Consider the following 20,088-nt stretch of genomic DNA (forward strand, 5'->3'; position numbering starts at 1 on the left):
CCCCAGGTGTTTTGGCCTACAACTCCCAGAAAGCCCAACCAGTTTACCAGCTGTTAGGATTTCTGGGAGTTGAAGGCCAAAACACCTGGGGACTCACAGGTTGAAAACCACTGATTTAGACTTTACTTGCATTATTTTATTGTAAACATGACCCAATACATTTTTTAAAAGTCGAACTTAGTATGTGTCCTTATAGGCAAAGCAAAGCGGTCTGATCTCATTCAATAACAGAAGTGGGGGGGAAAGGACAATGTCTCTGGGTTTTGAAAAAGGGATGAATTTATTCTCAGAAACAGCCTGTCATGTCCAGCAGTTGATGCTGGCTAGTAGTAGAATACCTAGCAGTTGGTGGTGGTGAGTACAGGTGGTAATGCTGCAAAAGGTATAGATGGGGTCAATCTTCCTCCTAGTTCTAAAGGGTAGAGTAATCTGTATATAAGGACTAACAGGTGGCAACGATAAGTGCGGAGGCCTACAGAGACAGGATGCAGCTGTGATCAGCTGCATAAAAAGAACCATGCAAAGTTTTACTATACAGTGTTCCCTCGCTACTTCGTGGTTCACTTTCCGCGGACTCGCTGTTTCGCAGTTTTAAAAAAATGAATTTAAAAAATACAAGTAGAGAGGGGACATGGTACACCTGTTGTTTCTCCAGCATACATGCTCCTTCCCTGACGAGGCCTTGCTCATCCCACAGTTCCCTACAGCGCCTCAGAGAAGAGGAGGAGGAGGAGACCTTCCTGCCAGGCTCCCACATGTCACCCCAGGCCCACGTCCCACGTCCGGGTTGAGCAGGCTTCCCTACTGTTGCTGCTACTGCCATAGCGGTGCTGGGCCTGAGCAAGGAGCAGGGCGAGGCAGCCATGGCCCTCTCGACAACCCTTCTGTTGCCGCTGCCCCTGCGCCCTGCCCCGCTTCTGGAGGAGCCTAGCCTGGGAGAGGAAGACTGTGAGTGAAGGAGAGAGCACGCGGGAGTCGGTAGGGAGGAAGGGGGACCAGCATGCAGCAAAAGAAAGATGGGAGAGGCGTCAAGCTTGAGATTGTAAATATATATACTCTCTCTCTCTCTCTCTCTCTCTCTCTCTCTCTCTCTCCCTCCCTCTCTCTCTCTCTCTCTTTCTCTCTCTCCATATATATATATATCCCTACTTCATGGATTTTCACTAATCGCGGGTGGTCCTGGAACGTAGCACCCACGATAAATGAGGGAACACTGTACTTGGATGTTGGTGGGTTCCTCCCAGGTTGTGTGGATTGTGGCATCCTGACCTGACTTGTGAACTCTTGGAACCTTGTACCCTGAAGAACCTTGAACCCTGGTGAGAATCCTGTCACTGCTGTATCTTGTGTGGAACCTTGATATACCTTGAATCCCTGGAATGACTCTTGACTACATGTTTTGGATCACCCTTGAACTCTGGACTCTCTTGCTTGACCTTTGGAACAATGACTATGCTTTGGTCTCTTGAATCTTAAACATTAATTAGTGAATTCTTGGTATTTGACTCCCGGACTGCAACCTTGACTATGGTCTACTCTTTCTCCTGAACTGGTGTTTGTAGTACTCTCCTTGTTTATTTATTTATTTTATTTATTTCGGGGACTTCTACCCCGCCCTTCTCAACCCCCTAAGGGGGACTCAGGGCGGCTTCCAACCAGCATATGGTGATGCCTACAATTAACACAATAAAATACATAGTAACAATAATTATCACAATTAAAACATTACATTAATACAATAAAAATACAATAAAAAGCCAGCCTGGTGGCCATCATTTTGCCAAGTCCGTAATTAATAAATTCATTCCGCTTATCATAGTCCATTTCCAAAGCTTTAGTTTTTGTTATAGTCTTTTCTTTGTATCTGTGGCTGTGTGCTATCTTTATGTTTTGAACTTGGACCTTGAAAACAGCCAAATGAGTAAGTGCTGCTTTAAGTAAAATAGTTTTTGGAGGCAAGCTGGGTGTTGTTTTTGGTTCAAATCTGCCTGCATACCGGCAGAGCCCTGGATCCTGAAACTGCCCAACTAATTTCTGCTTGAAAGTTTTTTATGGACTTCTTCATGGGCTGTTCAAAAACAAATACAAAGGTACAAGGCACCGTGAACAGAAATGATAACAAGACAAATGACAATTTACAAAAATCCATTGTCTGCGGAGATCAAGCTCTATGTAATTTGTTTCAGTTTAGAAACTGCATGTGTAGCCAAATAAATAACCAACTAATACTTACAACTTGAAAATCAACCTTCAAGGATTCTAAGAGGAGTGTCACTCTCAGCTACCACCTCCCTTTTTAGACATTATGGCCACAAATAACAATATCCTAAATCCAATTTTTGCCCCAACTAAAGTAGCCTACCTGTCTGAACATATCTCCCTCTATGAACCATCTTGAAGATTAAGATCGTCTGGGAAGGCCCTGCTCTCGGCCCCACCTTCTTCAAAAGTGCATCTGGGGGAGAACGAGAGACAGGGCCTTCTCAGTAGTGGCCCCTCGGTTGTGGAACTCCCTCCCTAGCGATATCGGGACAGCCCCTTCCCTCTTAGTGTTTAGAAAGAGAGTCAAAAACTGCAGGAATGTTAGTATGGAAAATGTGCAATTTAACTATGGACTGGTCTTTAGACTATGACGCTGGATGACGCGATTACATTGGAATGTATTTTAATTGTATTATTATGTATTATTTTTAATTCTGGTTATTTTAAGTTAACATTGTATGTTTTAAGGCATCACAGAGGTGTGATATGTAAGCCGCCTTGAGTCCTCTTCGGGGTAGAAAAAGGCGAGATGTAAATAAGGTAAATAAATAAATAGTCCCAATTAAATTATGTAAGTGGTTACTAATAAATGCCATTATTTTCAGTCTGTCTATTCTACTTGGGACTCCAATTGTACTCAACACACTGCATTATTTTACAGCAAAAGTAGGAAATCTCTGGTCCCAAAGGGCTACATCAGGTGATGAGCAAACATGGCAGACTTTCATTACATGTCAATGCTCCTGGCAATTTCAGTTGGCCTTTTCTGCACTTTCCCCAAATATATGGAAAACTTCTGAGTGATGGGACACCCGCTGCTAATACATTCACTGAGGTTCCAGCTCCACTTCCCTTTTCTGCATTGTGACACTCTTCATTCCCATTGAGGGGTTATTTGGAATTTGGGCTGCTGACAGGCCCCTGTTCTTCAAAGCTGCAAGAAGGGTGACAGGTAAATTGTTTCCGAGCCACTAAAATGCACCTAAATATAGCTTTAAGCATTGTGGCCAAAAGGAAAAAAGGAACAGAGGGTGGTGGGTCGGGGGAAGAGAACCCAAAAAAGAACTGAATATAAGCGAACTGCTTTCATGTCAGCACATTTGTACCCGAAACATAATGAGAGTTTAGTTCGGAACGTGAGCTAATTAATGGTCTAAACTAGGATTCCTCAGTTACCTGCTGCTCTGTGCCATTCTCTTTGCTCTCAGCATTTAGGTTTATGGAGCTATTTGAAGCTCATCTATCAGGGTTTGGACAAAAACAGAGATCAGGGTCCATCATTGCTGCATTTGTAATAGTACATTTTCTTGGCAGTGGGCAGTATGCTAGCATGCCCATAGTTGAAAGCCACAGTTTGACACGTTGGAAGGTTTCCTGGCAGTAGGCGTCTTTCGGGCAACACAAGGACACCTATAACATTTCCTTGCCAGGGCAAAAAGAGAGCTGAAACTGCCATTTGGCTCTTTTCCTCCCAGAATCGCCTTTCCTTGTATCCTTTTTCCAGCCCCATCACCAGTCTAGTTAGGATCTACTGCTAAACTGGTTCATTAGCAACTCTGTCTCAGGATTTGTGAGATTCAATTGTAAAAACTCTAAATATCGATCAACTAGAGCAGTAGAGGGAAGTTTTTGATTCGACAGATGTTTTGGCCTAGAGTTCCCATCAACTCTACTCAGTCTGGTCCCTGGTGTGGCCACAACATCTGAAGACCGCAACATTCTCCATCCACTATACCTTTATCTGGAATACCCATAGGTGCATCTAGACCAGTGCTGTCCAACCTGGACCCCTCCAGGTCTTTTGGAGTTCAGCTCCCATAATTCCTCTTGTCTGATGGGACGAGTTAGGTTTCTAAGATTCTTAGCTCTCACCATCACACAAGAACCACCATTCCCAGACACAACAAAATGGCTGGTTGTGCTCTATGGTTGAAGGAAGAGATGAAAATTACATAGTGGGCCCTTCACATCCCACACTTGTGACTGCATCTAACTGCTTCAACACACTAGAGAATGAATCCATTTTAAACCCAGTTTCTGCCTCCTGCAGAATTCTAGGGTTTGTAGTTTAGTGTGTTAAATGCTGAACTAGAAACTAAGCATGGGCAATTCATGGTTCTAAATGGTTCTAAAGTGTTCACAAAACTAGAGGGTGCTGGTGCTTTGCTTCTAAAGTGTTGCTAAAGTTCTGGTGGTGAAAAATTCAGAACTCTAACAAAACTTTCAAAATGTCATTATTATTTCGTTATTGGCAAATGTTATGACAGAACCAATTAGGAACTGCCATTTATAATCAAATTTTGAAAGTTTTGTTAGAGTTCTGAAATTTTCACCACCAGAACTTTAGCAACACTTTAGAAGCAAAGCACCAGCACTCTCTAGTTTTCTAAGTTCTTTAGAATCATTTAGAACCATGGATTGCCAATGCCTACTAGAAACCCCACAATTCTGCAGAAGGCAAAAACCAGGTTTAAAGTGGATTCATTTTCTAGTGTGATGAGGTCCTAGAGTGGGACTAGCATATATACCCAGCAATGGCCCAGCTATCAGAGGGACCGTGTCCCTCTGCTTTCATCCCTTCTTTCTCTATCTTTCCTTCCCTCACATCTTTCCTCTTTCCTTTCATTTCCCTCCCTCCTTTTTCTTTCTTCCCACCTCCCTCCCTTCTCTTTTCCTTTCCTGCCCTTTGTTTTCCCTTTCTCCCTTTCCTTCCCCATCTGCTTTCTCTCTTCTCCAGCTGTGGGGACCTACCTCACAATATCTCCATAGCAAGATTTGGGGCTCCTTCCTCCCTTCCCCTCGTACACAGATCACCTTTCTTTCCCACTGACATCACACAGAGGGCCACTTCACTTAGCAACAGCCTTTGTGGTACAAACAGACAGACAAACATGCATGCTTTGACGTATATGTATGTATAAGTCGTTTATAAGTCACTTTGGGAATGACAAGTCTGAAGACATCGGCCATCCGCAATATTAGGAGCCCCAGGTGGCACAAAGGGTTAAACCCTTGTGCCGGCAGGACTGAAAACCAACAGGTTGGAAGTTTGAATCTGGGAAGAGTGCGGATGAGCTCCCTCTGTGAGCTTCAGCTCTATATGCGAGCACATGAGAGAAGCCTCCCATAAGGATGGTAAAACATCATCCGGGTATCCCCTGAGCTACGTCCTTGCAGACGGCCAATTCTCTCACACCAGAAGTGACTTGCAGTTTCTCAAGTTGCTCCTGACACACACAAAAAATCCACAATATGAAAACATTTGGTTATGAGATCTCAGGGCAATTGTGTTTTTAAGAAAGACATCCTACTTGATCCATCCTTGGAGCATGGGGATTGAGGCAGCTTTGATGTCTAATCAAGAATCCATTTTATATTGATCACCAGCACCCAAGGAGTCTCTATTGTTATATTTTTAACCCAATATATAGATATAGACAAAGGACATTTATTATTTTAAAGAAAGATAAAAGTAAAGGTGTATTCGAGAAGGAAAGCCACACACGCACACATGCGTTGCTAAGCAACACAGACAAACTATTTATAAGACTCCCCCAACCTACTTTTTTCAAGAAAAAAAAACCAAGGCTTAAATTTCCAGGCATGTGTGGGCTTTGAAGAGAGGTGACAACTGCTCCTTAATTACTATTCCAAGATGACAATGAAAAAAATGCAGCAACGGGAAAGAAGAAAAAGACTGCCCTGACATACCGGGATGCCTTCCGTTTCCAAAATGAGGCTGGGCACATGCCGGGCTGAGAGCGCAATCCGGATTGCTTCTCTGATTCGTTTCACCAAATCTGGACTGCACTCCTGGTTGGTGGCCATTTTGAGGAAGAGAATGACCCTTTCTTCGCCGTCTTTGTTGTACTGCGGGACACAGAGGCTGTCCGACACTTCCTCAAAAGCTTCGACTAAAAAAAATTAATAAGAAAGGACGGCTTTAGATGTAGGAGTTCCACAAAGCCCTGGACAGACAACAGCATAAGTTCCCCATAAACCAAACCATAGTTCAGACCTTGCAGTTGGGAAACTAAATCAATTAGCTACTAAATCAATTAGCCCAGACATTTGAATCAGGACCAACCCAACCATTCGGCAGTGTGAGACAACCATCACAGGCAGTCAATGCAGGAGGACTTCTCAATGGTATCACCTGCTTGTGTGTTATTCCTAACGTTTCTTACTATTTTTCATTTCAAACATCTCAACACACTTCACAATAAAATCCATATCCTCTCATCTCCCTTCCCTATCCCCCTAATCCCAAGTGTCTCTACTATTATTATTATTATTATTATTATTATTATTATTGTGTTGTTGAAGACTTTTATGGCCAGAATCACTGGACTGCTGTGAGTTTTCCAGGATGTATGGCCACATTCCAGAAGCATTCTCTCCTGACGTTTCACCCACATCTATGGCAGGCATCCTCAGAGGTTGTGAAATCTGTTGGAAACTAGGAAACCATGAAAATGAAAACTAGAAAACCATGAAAATGAACAAAATCTGGCCCCCAGTACTTAAAAACTCAAAACTCAAAATAGTAAATAAAGTACAACTCTCAGAAAACAGGGGAATTCCAGACAGGAAACAATCAGGGCCAGCTAACACCTCCTAACAAAGGATTCCCCTTTGGCAGAAAGCAGCCAGGCTTTGAAGCTGCAAGGTTATTCAATGCTAATCAAGGTGGGCAATGGCAACATTCAAACTTGCCTCCCACAGACAAGAGTTCTTTCTCTCATCCTGGACATTATTCCACATGTATATAAACCCCACTTGCCTAGTTTCCAACAGACCTCAAAATATCAGATAGATGTGGGTGAAACATCAGGAGAGGATCCTTCTGGAACATGGCCAGCCATCCCATAAAACTCACAGCAACCCATTATTATTATTATCATCATCATCATCATCATTTCTATAAGAATATGACACAACCCAATGCATTTTAAAACATGGCCAATACAAACATTAAAAGCAATTTAAAAACAATTAAATATTTGTGTCATGGATATCAGTTAAAATACAGTGAAGACACAATAAAAATACACGTACAAATAGAATGACATTGAAAAGTAAACATCCCCCGAAATCCCACTCTCAACTTCCTCAGGTGTGTGTCCCTCATCCTCCCCCAAATGCCTGATGGCAAAGTAATGTCTTGACCTGCTTGGGAAAGGTAACAAGGATGAGGACATCCTGAATCACATCTACATTGCCATATAATCCAATTTCTGGATCTAGGTTATTATTATTATTTCGTTTTATATTATTTTGTATCAAAAACATTGCATAAATTAGTATAAAATTGATAAAAATAGAAAAAGCGCAGGCAGCTAAATATCCTTTGTCCAGAAACGGGCAACAGCAATGGCACTGTCTGTAGCCTCCAACAACTCTTCCTCTGTACATGAGGCAGGGCACAGTGGACAAGCATACAGATGTGGAGTTGTCTGTTCTGCTCCACAGTCACACAAGGTGTGGGATTTTTTTAGGTAGTGCCATTTTGCTAAATTGTCTTTTGATCTGCCCACTCCACTCCTGAGTCTGTTCAGGGACTTCCAAGTTCTAGGTGATCTGCTTTGAACTGGATTATATCGTAGTGTCGATTCATAATCTAGTTCAAATAATAATAATCTGGATTGCGGAACTGGATTAGGCAGTATCACTCCACCCTGGTCTCTCTTGGGAAGGAGCTCCAAAGCCTGAGAGGCGAAGTCACCAAGAAGACCGTTTTCCTTGTTCCCACCTTGACTTCCAGCCGGGAAGAAAGGTGGAATATAAATAATGTGACGGCTGAGCTGCTTGTATTAAAGATGATACACACCCTTATTTTATAATTCTGGGGATATTACATTTTTCCCCCAGAAAATGTATACACTCTTAGCAGGATTAAAGATTACAATAGCAGAGAAGTGTCACAAAATCACAAGAGAAACGTTAAGTGAGATTTGAAACTTTGCTTTAACAATGAGCTCAGTGCATTGCTGCGTGGGAAGAACAATTTGAACCTTAGACAAACTTGTAATTTAAGATGGGCTTTGTAACTCTGATTAAATCATTACTATAACATTCATTCTTCAATATATATACTGACTTACTTTTACAAATAATCACCATAACTACTATTCTATTCGTACCGTATTTTAATCTTTGTACTATGGATTTTAATACATGTCTTTTATAGTATTGTGTTTCACCTGAATGTTTTAACTGTGTTGTAACCCACCTCGAGCTGCGAGGAGAGGCAGGTAACAAGTAAATTATTATTATTACTAGCTTGGGTATCCAGCGTTGCCTGGGTTATTTGAAAAAGTCAGTTTTTAATTATACATAATGCATAAAGTTGTGGGTGAACTACAACTTACATCATGCCAGGTTAACCTAAAAAAAACTCCATCAGTACTTAAAGTTTGTTATGTTGGGCAAGTTTGCTCTAGATGCATCCTCGGTGGGGTTCAGTGTGCTCTCTAGCTGTAGGGTAAACTACAACTCCCACTATGGTAAGTCAGTGCCCTCAAACCCCTCCAATAGGTTGAGTTAGTCAAGGGGGTTCTGTGTACCAAGTGTGGTCCAGGTCCATCATTGGTGGAGGTCACAGTTTCTCTGGTTATGGGTGAACTACAACTCCCAGGAAGGAAGGTCATTTCCTCCCAACCCCACCCCTAGGAATCAAATTTTGGCATATCAGGTATGTGTGCCAAGTTTGGTCCAGATTCATCAGTTTGGGTTCACAGTGCTCTCTGGATGTAGGTGAACTACACCTCCCCCAAATCAAGGTGAATTTCCCACAAAGACCTCCAGCAATCATGGGGGCTGTATATGCCACGTGTAGTCCAATTCCATCGTTGGTGGAGTTCAGAGTGCTCATTGATTGAAAGTGAACTATAAATCCCAGTAGCTATAACTCCCAAAATGTCCAGGCCAATTCCACTCAAAACCCACCAATATTCAAATCAGATATGGATGCCAAGTTTGGTCCAGCTCCATTGTTATTTGGGTTCATAGTGCGCTCTGAATGTAGGTGAACTACAACTCCTATAAATCCCTCCAAAGACTTCCAGGATTTTCTGTTGGTCATGGGGGTTCTGTGTGCCAAGTTAGTTCCAGGTCCATCGTTGATGGAGTTCAGAGTGCTCTTATACTGCAGGTGAACTATACATCCCTGTACCTACAACTCCTATAAATCACGGTGAATTCTCCCCAATCCTCTCTAGTATGTTCAGTTGCTGATCAATTCTGCTCTGTTTGCTGTGTGCCATAGAAAAGAATAGGGAAGGGTTATGGGAGAGGCAGTGGGCGGAGTCATGCAAATTTCACTCCAATGAAGAGAGTAAGAAACACTGGGATGCCTGTGGTGGAGGAAACACGTAAAATCTAGGAAGAAATTATCCCCAAATGAAAGCCTTGGGTGGTGGGCAGTATGGTGTTTGTGGAGGACATTGACAGGGTTCTTGGACATGTTCATGGTTCTCCCTATAACCTGTAATGTCATTGGAGGGAGGGCCTTTGGTGTCTCCTGAATAGTGGGAGCTATAGCTGTTTGTGGAGGCAGGAGATTGTCTTTGTAAGTGGAAATCCCAACAACACACATATATGTTTTCACTTTTATTATATGTATCAATTATTATTATTATTATTATTCTGACACAAAAACACAGTATGTCACAGCAAATGAGATATATACATGCTGGATTTCATATCACACAATCACAAGTCGAACACTTCCCAAGTGTCTAGGACTATGTGATGTATTTTTGAATGATGTGCACAGATCCAAGTAAGGTGGCCTTTCGAAGTTGACAGATCATGATTTTGTCAATGTTTATGTCTCCAAATGCCGGCTGAGATCTTTTGGCACGGCATGCAGTGTGCCGATTACCACCGAGACCACCTGTACTAGTATGTGCCAGAGTCTTTGCAGTTCAATTTTGAGGTCTTGATACTGACTTGAGTTTTTCTGTTGTTGTTGTTGTTGTTGTTGTTAGCTGTTAAAGGTGTATACACTTTTGGGACATGGTGTGTATGTGCAAAATCCAATTATGCTCCCAGCTAGAATAAACCCAAATAGATTAATGGGATTTATTATTCACCATTTATGTAAATCTCACTGATCTCAATAATCTGTCCCAGGATTAAAGTGATTTAGCCTCAAATTTGCATACAAACCCACACCTTTTTACAGCATCAAACAGCCCTTCAGACAAAGCTCTTTTGGATCCTAGAAAGATGCACTTAAATCACTTTGAATATATATTTATCAAAATAACCAGCAAAACAGAAATATTTGAATAACTGAATAAGTATAACCATTAGCTGGAAATTTGGAAGTCATGTGTCTTTCCCCCTTTTTATTTGTTATTTTTGTGTATTGTGGGTGCTTTAGTATAGCCTAGCAAGGTAGTTTGTAGTTGTACTGTTAGTTTATGTTAATTGTATTGTATTATATGTTGTTTTATAGCACTTATTCTCCAAATTGGTTTTCATGCAGTTATTTTAAAGGGTTTTTTAAATCTACTTAATATATATATGATATATTGTATTGTGCTTCATATGGGAGGTCTGTTGGGCAGAAAAGAAATTAACAATTGGTATTAAGATGCAAGACGATTACTCACTGCCGTGGATGAATTTGCATTTCGGAAAAGTGGTATAACACCCACAGAAATTAATCCTGGATGCTTTTACTGGTCACGTATATTGTGTAAAATCCAGATTCTAAGGTTGTATTTCTCAACTTTCTTTTCCTCGTCAATCCCAAAACAACACCATATAACAGAGAGAGCATTTCAAGAAAAAGGAGGCGGTGGAACAACAGGGGTTGAAAAGGAAAGGCCACTAAAGTTCAACTGCAGCCCACACAAGGAAGAGAAAATTACAGCCAAACAATGCTCCAATTCACTCCGTCCCCGTTTTCGACCCCATTGCGCCTTCCCTCCCTTCCTTAATGTTGGCTCCTCCGGCGACTTCATGGGCGTGTGCTGACAACCCCTTTGTGCACAAGCAAAAATGATGGCAGCAGAGATCAGTCAAAGGGATCCATTAAGGATGCTTCGCTCCAGACAAGCAGGGCCTGTGTGTTGGCTCTCGCTTCGAAAGACAGCGCCAAGGCACCAGGGCTGAGGGATTGCTCACGCCAGATGGTTCAAGACAATCCTAGCAATGCACGCTTCGTTGCACAAATGCCACGTCCGTGGAAGACGGGGACTGGCAATGCATCCCCAAGGTGACGATTTCATCCTGGCGAGGCTTGCTTTTCTTGTAAAGGTTCACAAAATACCCCAGTGCTTTCAGAACCATCCTTGGAAGCATCGAGGTTTCATTCTGGGCCTTAAAATGCAAACATCTGTCCTGTCTTTCTCTCCTCTGCAAAAATCATGTGTTCCACAGGATAATGTTGCAAACAACCCAACTGGAATTAAGGGCAGCATAGAGGTTTTCAAACAGAGTACTGGAAGACACTGGCAACTTCCTGGGACTTCTTGAGTCAATTCATAAGAGCTAACAAGGTTGAAGAAAGTGGCCGTAGCACACATAACTGCACCTATATTATAACTGGAAATTCCCACATTCTACTGATGTTTGAATGTGTTGTTGAAGGCTTTCATGGCTGGAATCACTGGGTTGCTGTGAGTTTTCTGGGCTGTCTGGCCATGTTCCAGAAGCAGTCTCTCCTGACGTTTCGCCCACATCTATGGCAGGCATCCTCAGAGGTAGGAGCCCCCAGTGGCGCAATGGGTTAAGCCCTTCTGCCAATACAAAGTTGTCCTGTTACTATATTCTTAATTGTAATGATATGAAGTTCAAAATAAAATGATAAACATAATCTGACTATAATAAATAATAGTCAGATTATGTATATCATTTTATTTTATTTTACAATTAAGAATATAGTAACATGACAACTTTGTAGTAACACTAGTTTTAAAGATATCTGTTTAGTGAGTTAAACCATTGTGCAGGCAGGACTGAAGACCGACAGGTCGGAGGTTTGAATCCGAGGAGAGCATGGATGAGCTCTCTCTGTCAGCTCTAGCTCCCCATGTGGAGACATGTGAGAAGCCTCCAACAAAGATGGTAAAACATCAAAACATCCAGGCATCCCCTGGGTAAAATCCTTACAGACAGCCAATTCTTTCACACCAGAAGTGACTTGCAGTTTCTCAAGTCACTTCTGACATGAAAAAAAAATCCTCAGAGGTTGTGAAGTCTGTTGGAAACTAGGCAAGTGGGGTTTATATATCTGTGGAATGTCCAGGGATTGCAACATTCCCACTTGCCTGTTGGACAAGAGTTCTTTCTCCCACTCTGGACATTATTCCACAGATATATAAACCCCACTTGCCTCGTTTCCAACAAACCTCACAACCTCTGAGGATGCCTGCCATAGATCTGGGTGAAACATCAGGAGAGAATGCTTCTGGAACATGGCCATACAGCCTGGAAAACTCACAGCAACCCAACGTTTGTCTTGTCCAAGGTGGCTCTCACATCCAGAGAGCTCTCTGATTCCCACCAGCAACGGATCTGGAACAAACTTTGCACACAAACTCATCATGACCAAAAGAAAATACTGGTGGGGTTTGGGGGGGAATTGACCCTGGGTGATGGGAGTTGTAGTCACCCTACATCCTGAGAGCCCTATGAACCCCATCAACAATGGATCTGGACCAAACTTGGCACACAAATCCTCCCATGACCAAATACTGTTGTGGTTTGGGGACAATGACAGAGATAACAGAAGTTATAATTTACCCACATCTTTATGCATTTTGTAATGGGACCATTCAAAAAATCCAAAACCAAACAATGACTATTTCAAATAAATAGCATTCAAAATATCTAACCCAGACACTGCTGGGTTCCTAATCTGGTAGTAAATAAAACTGCTTCTCTGACACCCTCAGAACATTCCCATGGCGAAGAACTCAAGCAAGTTGTATAGGGCAGAGCATGTGATCCGAGAAGCAGACATTTTATCCATGCTCCCACAAATCCCACAGTTTAACTCACATCACAAGATTGCTGTGAAGCTAAGAACGGGATTATCCTGCAAACACAGCCTTCTGATTCTTGAAGGAAGACAATGTTACAGGTGATAAACTGGGTGAAAATTAGAATTCAGGGATGGGAAGAAGGGAGGGTAACATGTAAATTACATACCGATGTTATAGATCTCCGAACTCCCAAACCTGACTCCACTTGGATTCAGGGTGCCATCGCTGGGGAAAGACAAGTCCGACAGGAAAAAAAATCATTAAGATACAGTCAAGGTTTGATGAAGAAGCAAAACCAGACACAACTCATCTTGAATCTCAGGCAGCCAGCTGAGTTAAAATATGCAACAGAGAACAATCCCTAGGCTAGGATTTAACTGTCTTACAAGAGATTGTTCTTCCATAACAACGCGTACCACAAAGAACCAAGTTTTCCAAAGGTTTAAACAAGAAAAGATGAAGAAAAAAGAACAGAGAGTATATATGAGCTGTAAATCTAAACAGCTTTAACTGCTGTGGCTTATACCCAAGGGAATCTCAGAAAGGTAGTTTAACAGGAGGATTAAAGACGTTTTCTAAAGGCTCAGTACAACCCCTGAAGGGAGCAGGAAGAGCCATATTAAGCAAATACAGGTGAAACTAGTCGGAAGTGAAGAAGTGCCACTAAAGATGACAGTATCGTGGCAAGTTCTTGCTGCTTAACATTTCAACAATTGTGCCATTGGTGTGCCACCCAACAATAGGGAACAAAGGGCATACACAAAATATCTCAAGTATTTCTTAAAGCAAATGGGCAAGTGAAGGAAAATCTACTCCATGCCTTCATATCTAAACATTGGGAAGAACTTCGTGACAATAAGGGCTGTTCGGCAGTGGAATATGCTGCCTGGGAGTGGAATGGAGGCTCCTTCTCTGGAGGTTTCTGAGAAGAGGCTGGATAGCCATCTGTTGGGAGTGCTTGGACTATGTGTTCTAGCGTGACTAAATGGGATTGGACCGGATGGCCCTGGGGCTCTCTTCCAACTTTAGGAATTTAACCAAAAACTCTGACTTTAGCAAGTCAATCTCTCTCTTGGTCTTAAAGCAGTGGTTCCGAACCTGTGGTCCATGGACCACCAGTGATCAGCAAAAATGAAAATATGGTCCGCAGCCTCACCATTATTACACCATTGTCTTGAAACCACACAGCAACTAGAGCGACTAGTCTTGTGAAACCCTCTTATAGTGCCGAGGCAACGGGGATGTTGGGAGGGGAGAAGCTGACTACCCATGAAAGATTACTACTACCACATCAGCTCTAGATTATTAAATATGGTTTTCTGAGGGCAAGAAGATGGTGACTGCTGGATGGCATATGTTCTGTATCAGATACTAGAGCTGATGTGGTCTATCCAGTGCAATTTTCAGAATCAGCACCCCAAATAACCAAATCGAATCTAAAGTTGACCAAAAATACATTCGTAACCCTTTTGGTACTAATGTTGGAGAGCGGTCCCTGGTCAAAGTGGTCCCTGATCAAGTGGTCCCTGGTCAAAAAAAGGTTGGGAACCACTTTCATAGAGGAAAGCAATGGGGGCAATCCTGGCTGATTAGATATCGCCGTATAATAGAGGGTCAGAATCAACCTGAAGTAACATAATAACAAAAATTGCACGTTCAATGTCATGGACTTAGGTAGCTTGGCCCTCAGAGGGAACAAACATTTTGCTAAGCTTTGCTTAACATCATGAAGAATGCCAAACTGCATAGTGGTATTTGGCAAAATAGGCAGGACAGAAAGCTGGCAATGGAGACAAGTACTCAAATTCTCTAAAATCTTTCCTGCTTCTTGGCTAGGACTCTGCTTTAACCTCCCAAGGAGAAGCTAGCCTCTGGGGTAACAATCCCTTTGTTCCAACTTTGGGAGAACCAGAGGATGCCGAACACACAAGAAGTGGTGGGAGGAGGAGAAGAATAGCTTTGTGAAATGTTCTGGCATAGCTTCGAAAATTCCATCCAAGTCAACTTGGCACCTCTTTTGCCAACAGGTGAGCAGCAAGCCAAGCTAATAGTCGATGGAACGCCCTTCTCATCCCATCGGGCCGAACGGACGGCTTACCTGCGGCCAAGCATGACAATGCCTCCTGTCTTGGGGTTGATCCTGCAGTAGTCGCCATGAGCCCAAACACCTGTCCAGAGAAAGCCACAAAGGAAGTCAACCAGGTCATTGGATTAGGACTACAGACCTGGCTGTCACAAAGCTGCCTGAAATATTTACAAAAACAGCTCACAGCTGAAAATGGAAACATTATTAGACCATTTGTTTATTAATGCCTAGACCAGCTTTTCTCAACCTGGGGGTTGGGACCCTTGGGGGGGTTGTGAGGAGGGTGTCAGAGGGGTTGCCAAAGACCATCGGAAAACACAGTATTTTCTGTTGGTCATGGGGGTTCTGTGTGGGAAGTATGACCCAATTCTATTGTTGGTGAGGTTCAGAATGCTCTTTGATTGTAGGTGAACTATAAATATCAGCAACTACAACTCACAAATGCCAAGGTCTATTTTCCCTAAAGTCCACTAGTATTCACATTTGGGTATATTGAGTATTCATGCCATGTTTAGTCCAGATCCATCACTGTTAAGAGTCCACAGCGCTCTCTGGATGCAGGTGAACTACAACTCCAAAACTCAAAGTCAATTCCCACCAAACTCTTCCAGTATTTTCTGTTGCCCATGGGAGTTGTGTGTGTCAAGTGTGTGTCAAGTTTGGCCCAATTCCATCATTGGTGGAGTTCAGAATGCTCTTTGATTGTAGGTGAACTATAAATCCCAGCAACTACAACTCCCAAATGACCAGTATTCAAATTTGGGCATATCGCATATTTGTGCCAAACATTTGGGGCTGACTTTCCCCTCCTTCCTTCCTTCCTTCCTTCCTTCCTTCCTTCCTTCCTTCCTTCCTTCCTTTCTTCGAAACAAGAGAGTTTCAAGACTATAAAATGAAGATCTCTGAAGCTCCTCTTCTCTTCTTCCCCTGAGGCCTTAAGGCAGTGTTTAAAAACCTGAAACGGAGGTCTCTGGAACTCAGATCTTCCTTCCTTCCTCCAAAGAACTCCATTCCAGATTTTGTGAATTGTGTTGCCTTCAGAGAAAGAAGGAAGGAGAGGAGGAGGGAGGAGAGATGAGTGGAGCTTCTAAGACCTCCATTTTGTAGTTTTTAAACTGCCTTGCCTTTGGAGAAAGAAGGGAGGGAAAATATAAGCCCCAAATGGGGATAGCAACTATTATGTGAGGATTTTTTTTTAAAAAAATGGCACCCAAAAACAAGGGCGCGAGTATTACATGATGGTGATAATTATGCGATGAAATAGTAAAACAATATTAAAGGGCAGGAATATAAAACATTATAAAGGTACTACAAAAAACAATCTCATACAAATATTGCCTACTAAAGTTCAATAGTATTAAGATAACAGTATAACACTCAAGATGATGTTCCTTAGCTAAGAGCTCTCCATAACTGTTGTTGTTGTTGTTGTTATTATTATTATTATTATTATTATTATTATTATTATTGTATCAGGAGCAACTTGAGAGACTGCAAGTTGCTTCCGGTGTGAAAGAATTGGCAGTCTACAGAGACGTTGCCCAGGGGACACCCGGATGTATTACCACCCTGTGGGAGGCTTCAGTCATGTCCCCGCATGAGAAACTGGGGCTAACAGACGGAAGCTCACCCTGTCTCGCAGATTCGAACTGCCAACCTTCAGGTCAGCAGTTCAGCTGGCACAAGAGTTTAACCCATTGTGCCATCACAGCAATACAATATTGGCAATACATCTAGCCCGAATTTTCATTGCTGCCAAGGTGAAAAAAGAAATCTTGAGAGTTACAATAAAATTGGCATCACACAGGAGATATAACTTTTTTTCTGACACATTATTGTGACACAGGTTAAATAGGATGGATCAAAAAATTGAGTATCATGTGCAGAAGAGAAGTAATGTGGCAAGTCTTCCCTTTCTGGGGCCCCACAAATACACAAACGGAGGTCCAGATGGGTATGAGTCTATCTGCCATCAATCACTGATGAAGGCATGGTTCGAAAACGAAGGGTGACAAAAGCGGTAAAATACATACAAAAAAATAAAAGCATCACAATGAGACATAAACACAGAGAGTTTGAAGGGTTGTCATGCAATTAGTGTGTTTATCAACTGCCTTTCAAACAAGCTCTACTTGCAAGGTAGCGATGTCTCAAAATAGGTGACTGAAACAGTGAAGCATGTGAACCAGGAATTGCATTCGTCTCAAAGATGCTTGATAAACAAACACTGATGGTTTTGATGGCTCCTGACTACTATTTACTGAAAACAAACCGACTACTTGGATGAAGACCAGAGGGAGGAAATCTGGTCTCTAGAAGCAAAGACAACAGAAAACCTGAGATGCTGAAGCAAGCAGCAGATTTGGGATATACAGGATCAATGGCTTGCCCTCCATATGCAATTCCTACAGAGGTAAGTTCCAATGAAAGTTTCTGGTTTCAGTGGGCTTCACTATTATTCACAGTTTCCTGTTTCCATAGTAAGTCCAGGAATGAATTCCCTCAGATACAGGGATCATAGTGTCTTAGAAAACCACCATAAGAGTTTTACAGATTCACAGATCCTTGTTTTGGGTGTTTGCTGTAGCAAACTAATGCAAATAGACTTCAACTATAACAAGAGAAATCATCATGGTTCCTTATTTGCAAGGATTTCCATACATAGGGTGAATTTTATGAATCCATGTGATTTATCAACACACCGAGTGGCGCAGTGGGTTAAACAGCTGAGCTGCTGAACTTGCTGACCGAAAGGTCGCAGGTTCGAATCTGGGGAGCAGGGTGAGCTCCTGCTGTTAGCCCCAGCATCTGCCAATCTAGCAGTTTGAAAACATGCAAAGGTGAGTAGATCAATAGGTGGGAATGTAACAGCGCTCCATGCAGTCATGCCAGCCACATGACCTTGGAGGTGTCTAGGGACAAGGCCGGCTCTTCAGCTTACAAATGGAGATGAGCTCCAACCCGCAGAATTGGACACGACTGGACTTAATGTCAGGGGAAAACCTTTACCTTTACCTATCAACACTTTCAGTCCTTCTTTAACTAAAAAAGCTGATGGAAATCCCCGTTTGTACATCAGAAATGCGGCATCCTGCCTTTTTACTCTTTCAAAAGCAGAGGCCAAAGACAGTGCCATTGCTTTATCAACACAGTAGCAAAATAGGGGAACAAATCTGAAGCCAGAGCTTTCCAAACGGTGTGTTCTGACAAGTCAGTGTGCCGGCTGCAGTACGTATGTCACATGAACCTAAAGAGAAACCTCTGCGTCTATGTGAAATAGGCAATAAATCACATATTTTAAAAAAATATAAATGAAAGGTTTTCATGAGATCTGTTGCATCCCCATATATTTTGTTATTACAGTTCCGTCATGTGTACGTATCTCTTATAAGGGATTGGTTTGCTAGAGAAACTGAATGACTGTGTCGCGAAATGATGCATGCCTAAAAAAAGTGTGTTGCCAACATGAAACATTTGGAAAGCTCTGCTCTGGGCACTTAGAAATTCTTTCAGCACAAACCTGGAAATTTTGAAAAATAGGCCTTCCTGTATTTGCTTCCGTTCTCATCATTCCAAAAGTGTGTCGGCTGGCAAGGCATGGGCTTGGTACAAATTAACTCTCCACTCTCTCCCCAAACTGGCTTGCCTGTTGAAGGGATCAAGAAAAATTATTTCCTCCACAACACTTTGGACACAGAGCAATCATTTATCATGCAACTGGTCTCTCCATTACAAATGTGTGTACTTGCTGAACTAGATATACCTTCATCGTTCCAGGCTTCCACGGCCATTCCAAGATTCCGCGCCTGGATCTCGCCTTTGTAAACCGGGATGGACACGTTCTGACCCATAAAGCAGGAAATAATATCTGTACCTCCTGAAAATGGGAACGAAGGAGAAATCACATCAATGCTTCTCTGAAAAAGGTCAAAATCCTGTCACTTGACTTGCAAATAATAGATCCGTATCATTCAAGATACAGTAGGGGTCGCGGTGGTGCAGCAGGTTAAACCACTAAGCTGCTGAACTTGTTGACCGGAAGGTTGGCTGTTCAAATCAATGGGATGGGTGAGCTCCCTTTGCTAGCCCCAGCTTCTGCCAACCTAGCAGCTCGAAAACAAGCAAATGTGACTAGATAAGTATCAGTACCGCCTCGGCGGGAAGGTAAACAGCATTCCATGCATGTTGGTCACATGACCTAGGAGGCATCTACGGACAACTCTTCAGCTTAGAAATGGAGATGAGCACCACCCTCCAGAGTCGGACCCCACTATAATAACATAATAACAACACTTTATTTATATTCCGCCCTATCTACCCAAGGGGACTAAGGGAGGATCACAGTACACATATACGACAAACATTCAATGCTGTTTTTGGACAGACAGGACAGAGACAGACAACAGAAAGGAGGTATGTTGTGTCAATGTCCAGAATGTTGGTGCCTTGGAGGTTGTGCTCGAATCCAGCCACAGGAGGGTGCTGTCACTCCATCCTCTATGATGAAGAGCCATCAGGACTTCCTCCTTCCTTTTGGTCACTGGGCATTTTCTGAACTCTTTCTTTTATGGTGTCGTAAAATATCTCCCTCACTTGTTTTAGCGGTACCTAATTTCTCTACTTACACCTCTAAGCTGTTTTCGAACTGCTTAGGTAAACTGTGAGCTGGGCTGACAGTGGGGTGCTCACGCTGACCCAGGGCTTCGAACTGGCAACCTTTCAGTTGGTAGAACTTATCAT

General features: G+C 42.5%; 1 protein-coding gene across 1 annotated transcript in view; it reads right to left on the minus strand.

Moving 5' to 3' along the window:
- AACS (acetoacetyl-CoA synthetase) overlaps nt 1-20,088 on the minus strand; it is an 89,763-nt gene that overhangs the window by 3,792 nt on the left and 65,883 nt on the right. Inside the window, exons 13-17 of the mRNA XM_060785588.2 lie at nt 19,112-19,225; nt 18,869-18,994; nt 15,361-15,430; nt 13,429-13,487; nt 5,974-6,176 (exon numbers count right to left, since the gene is read on the minus strand). Of these exons, the coding sequence (XP_060641571.2) occupies nt 5,974-6,176; nt 13,429-13,487; nt 15,361-15,430; nt 18,869-18,994; nt 19,112-19,225 (572 nt within the window). The remainder of the gene's footprint in view (nt 1-5,973; nt 6,177-13,428; nt 13,488-15,360; nt 15,431-18,868; nt 18,995-19,111; nt 19,226-20,088) is intronic.

This window comes from Anolis sagrei, chromosome X (genome assembly GCF_037176765.1).
Source record: "Anolis sagrei isolate rAnoSag1 chromosome X, rAnoSag1.mat, whole genome shotgun sequence".
Taxonomy (NCBI): Eukaryota; Metazoa; Chordata; class Lepidosauria; order Squamata; family Dactyloidae; genus Anolis; species Anolis sagrei.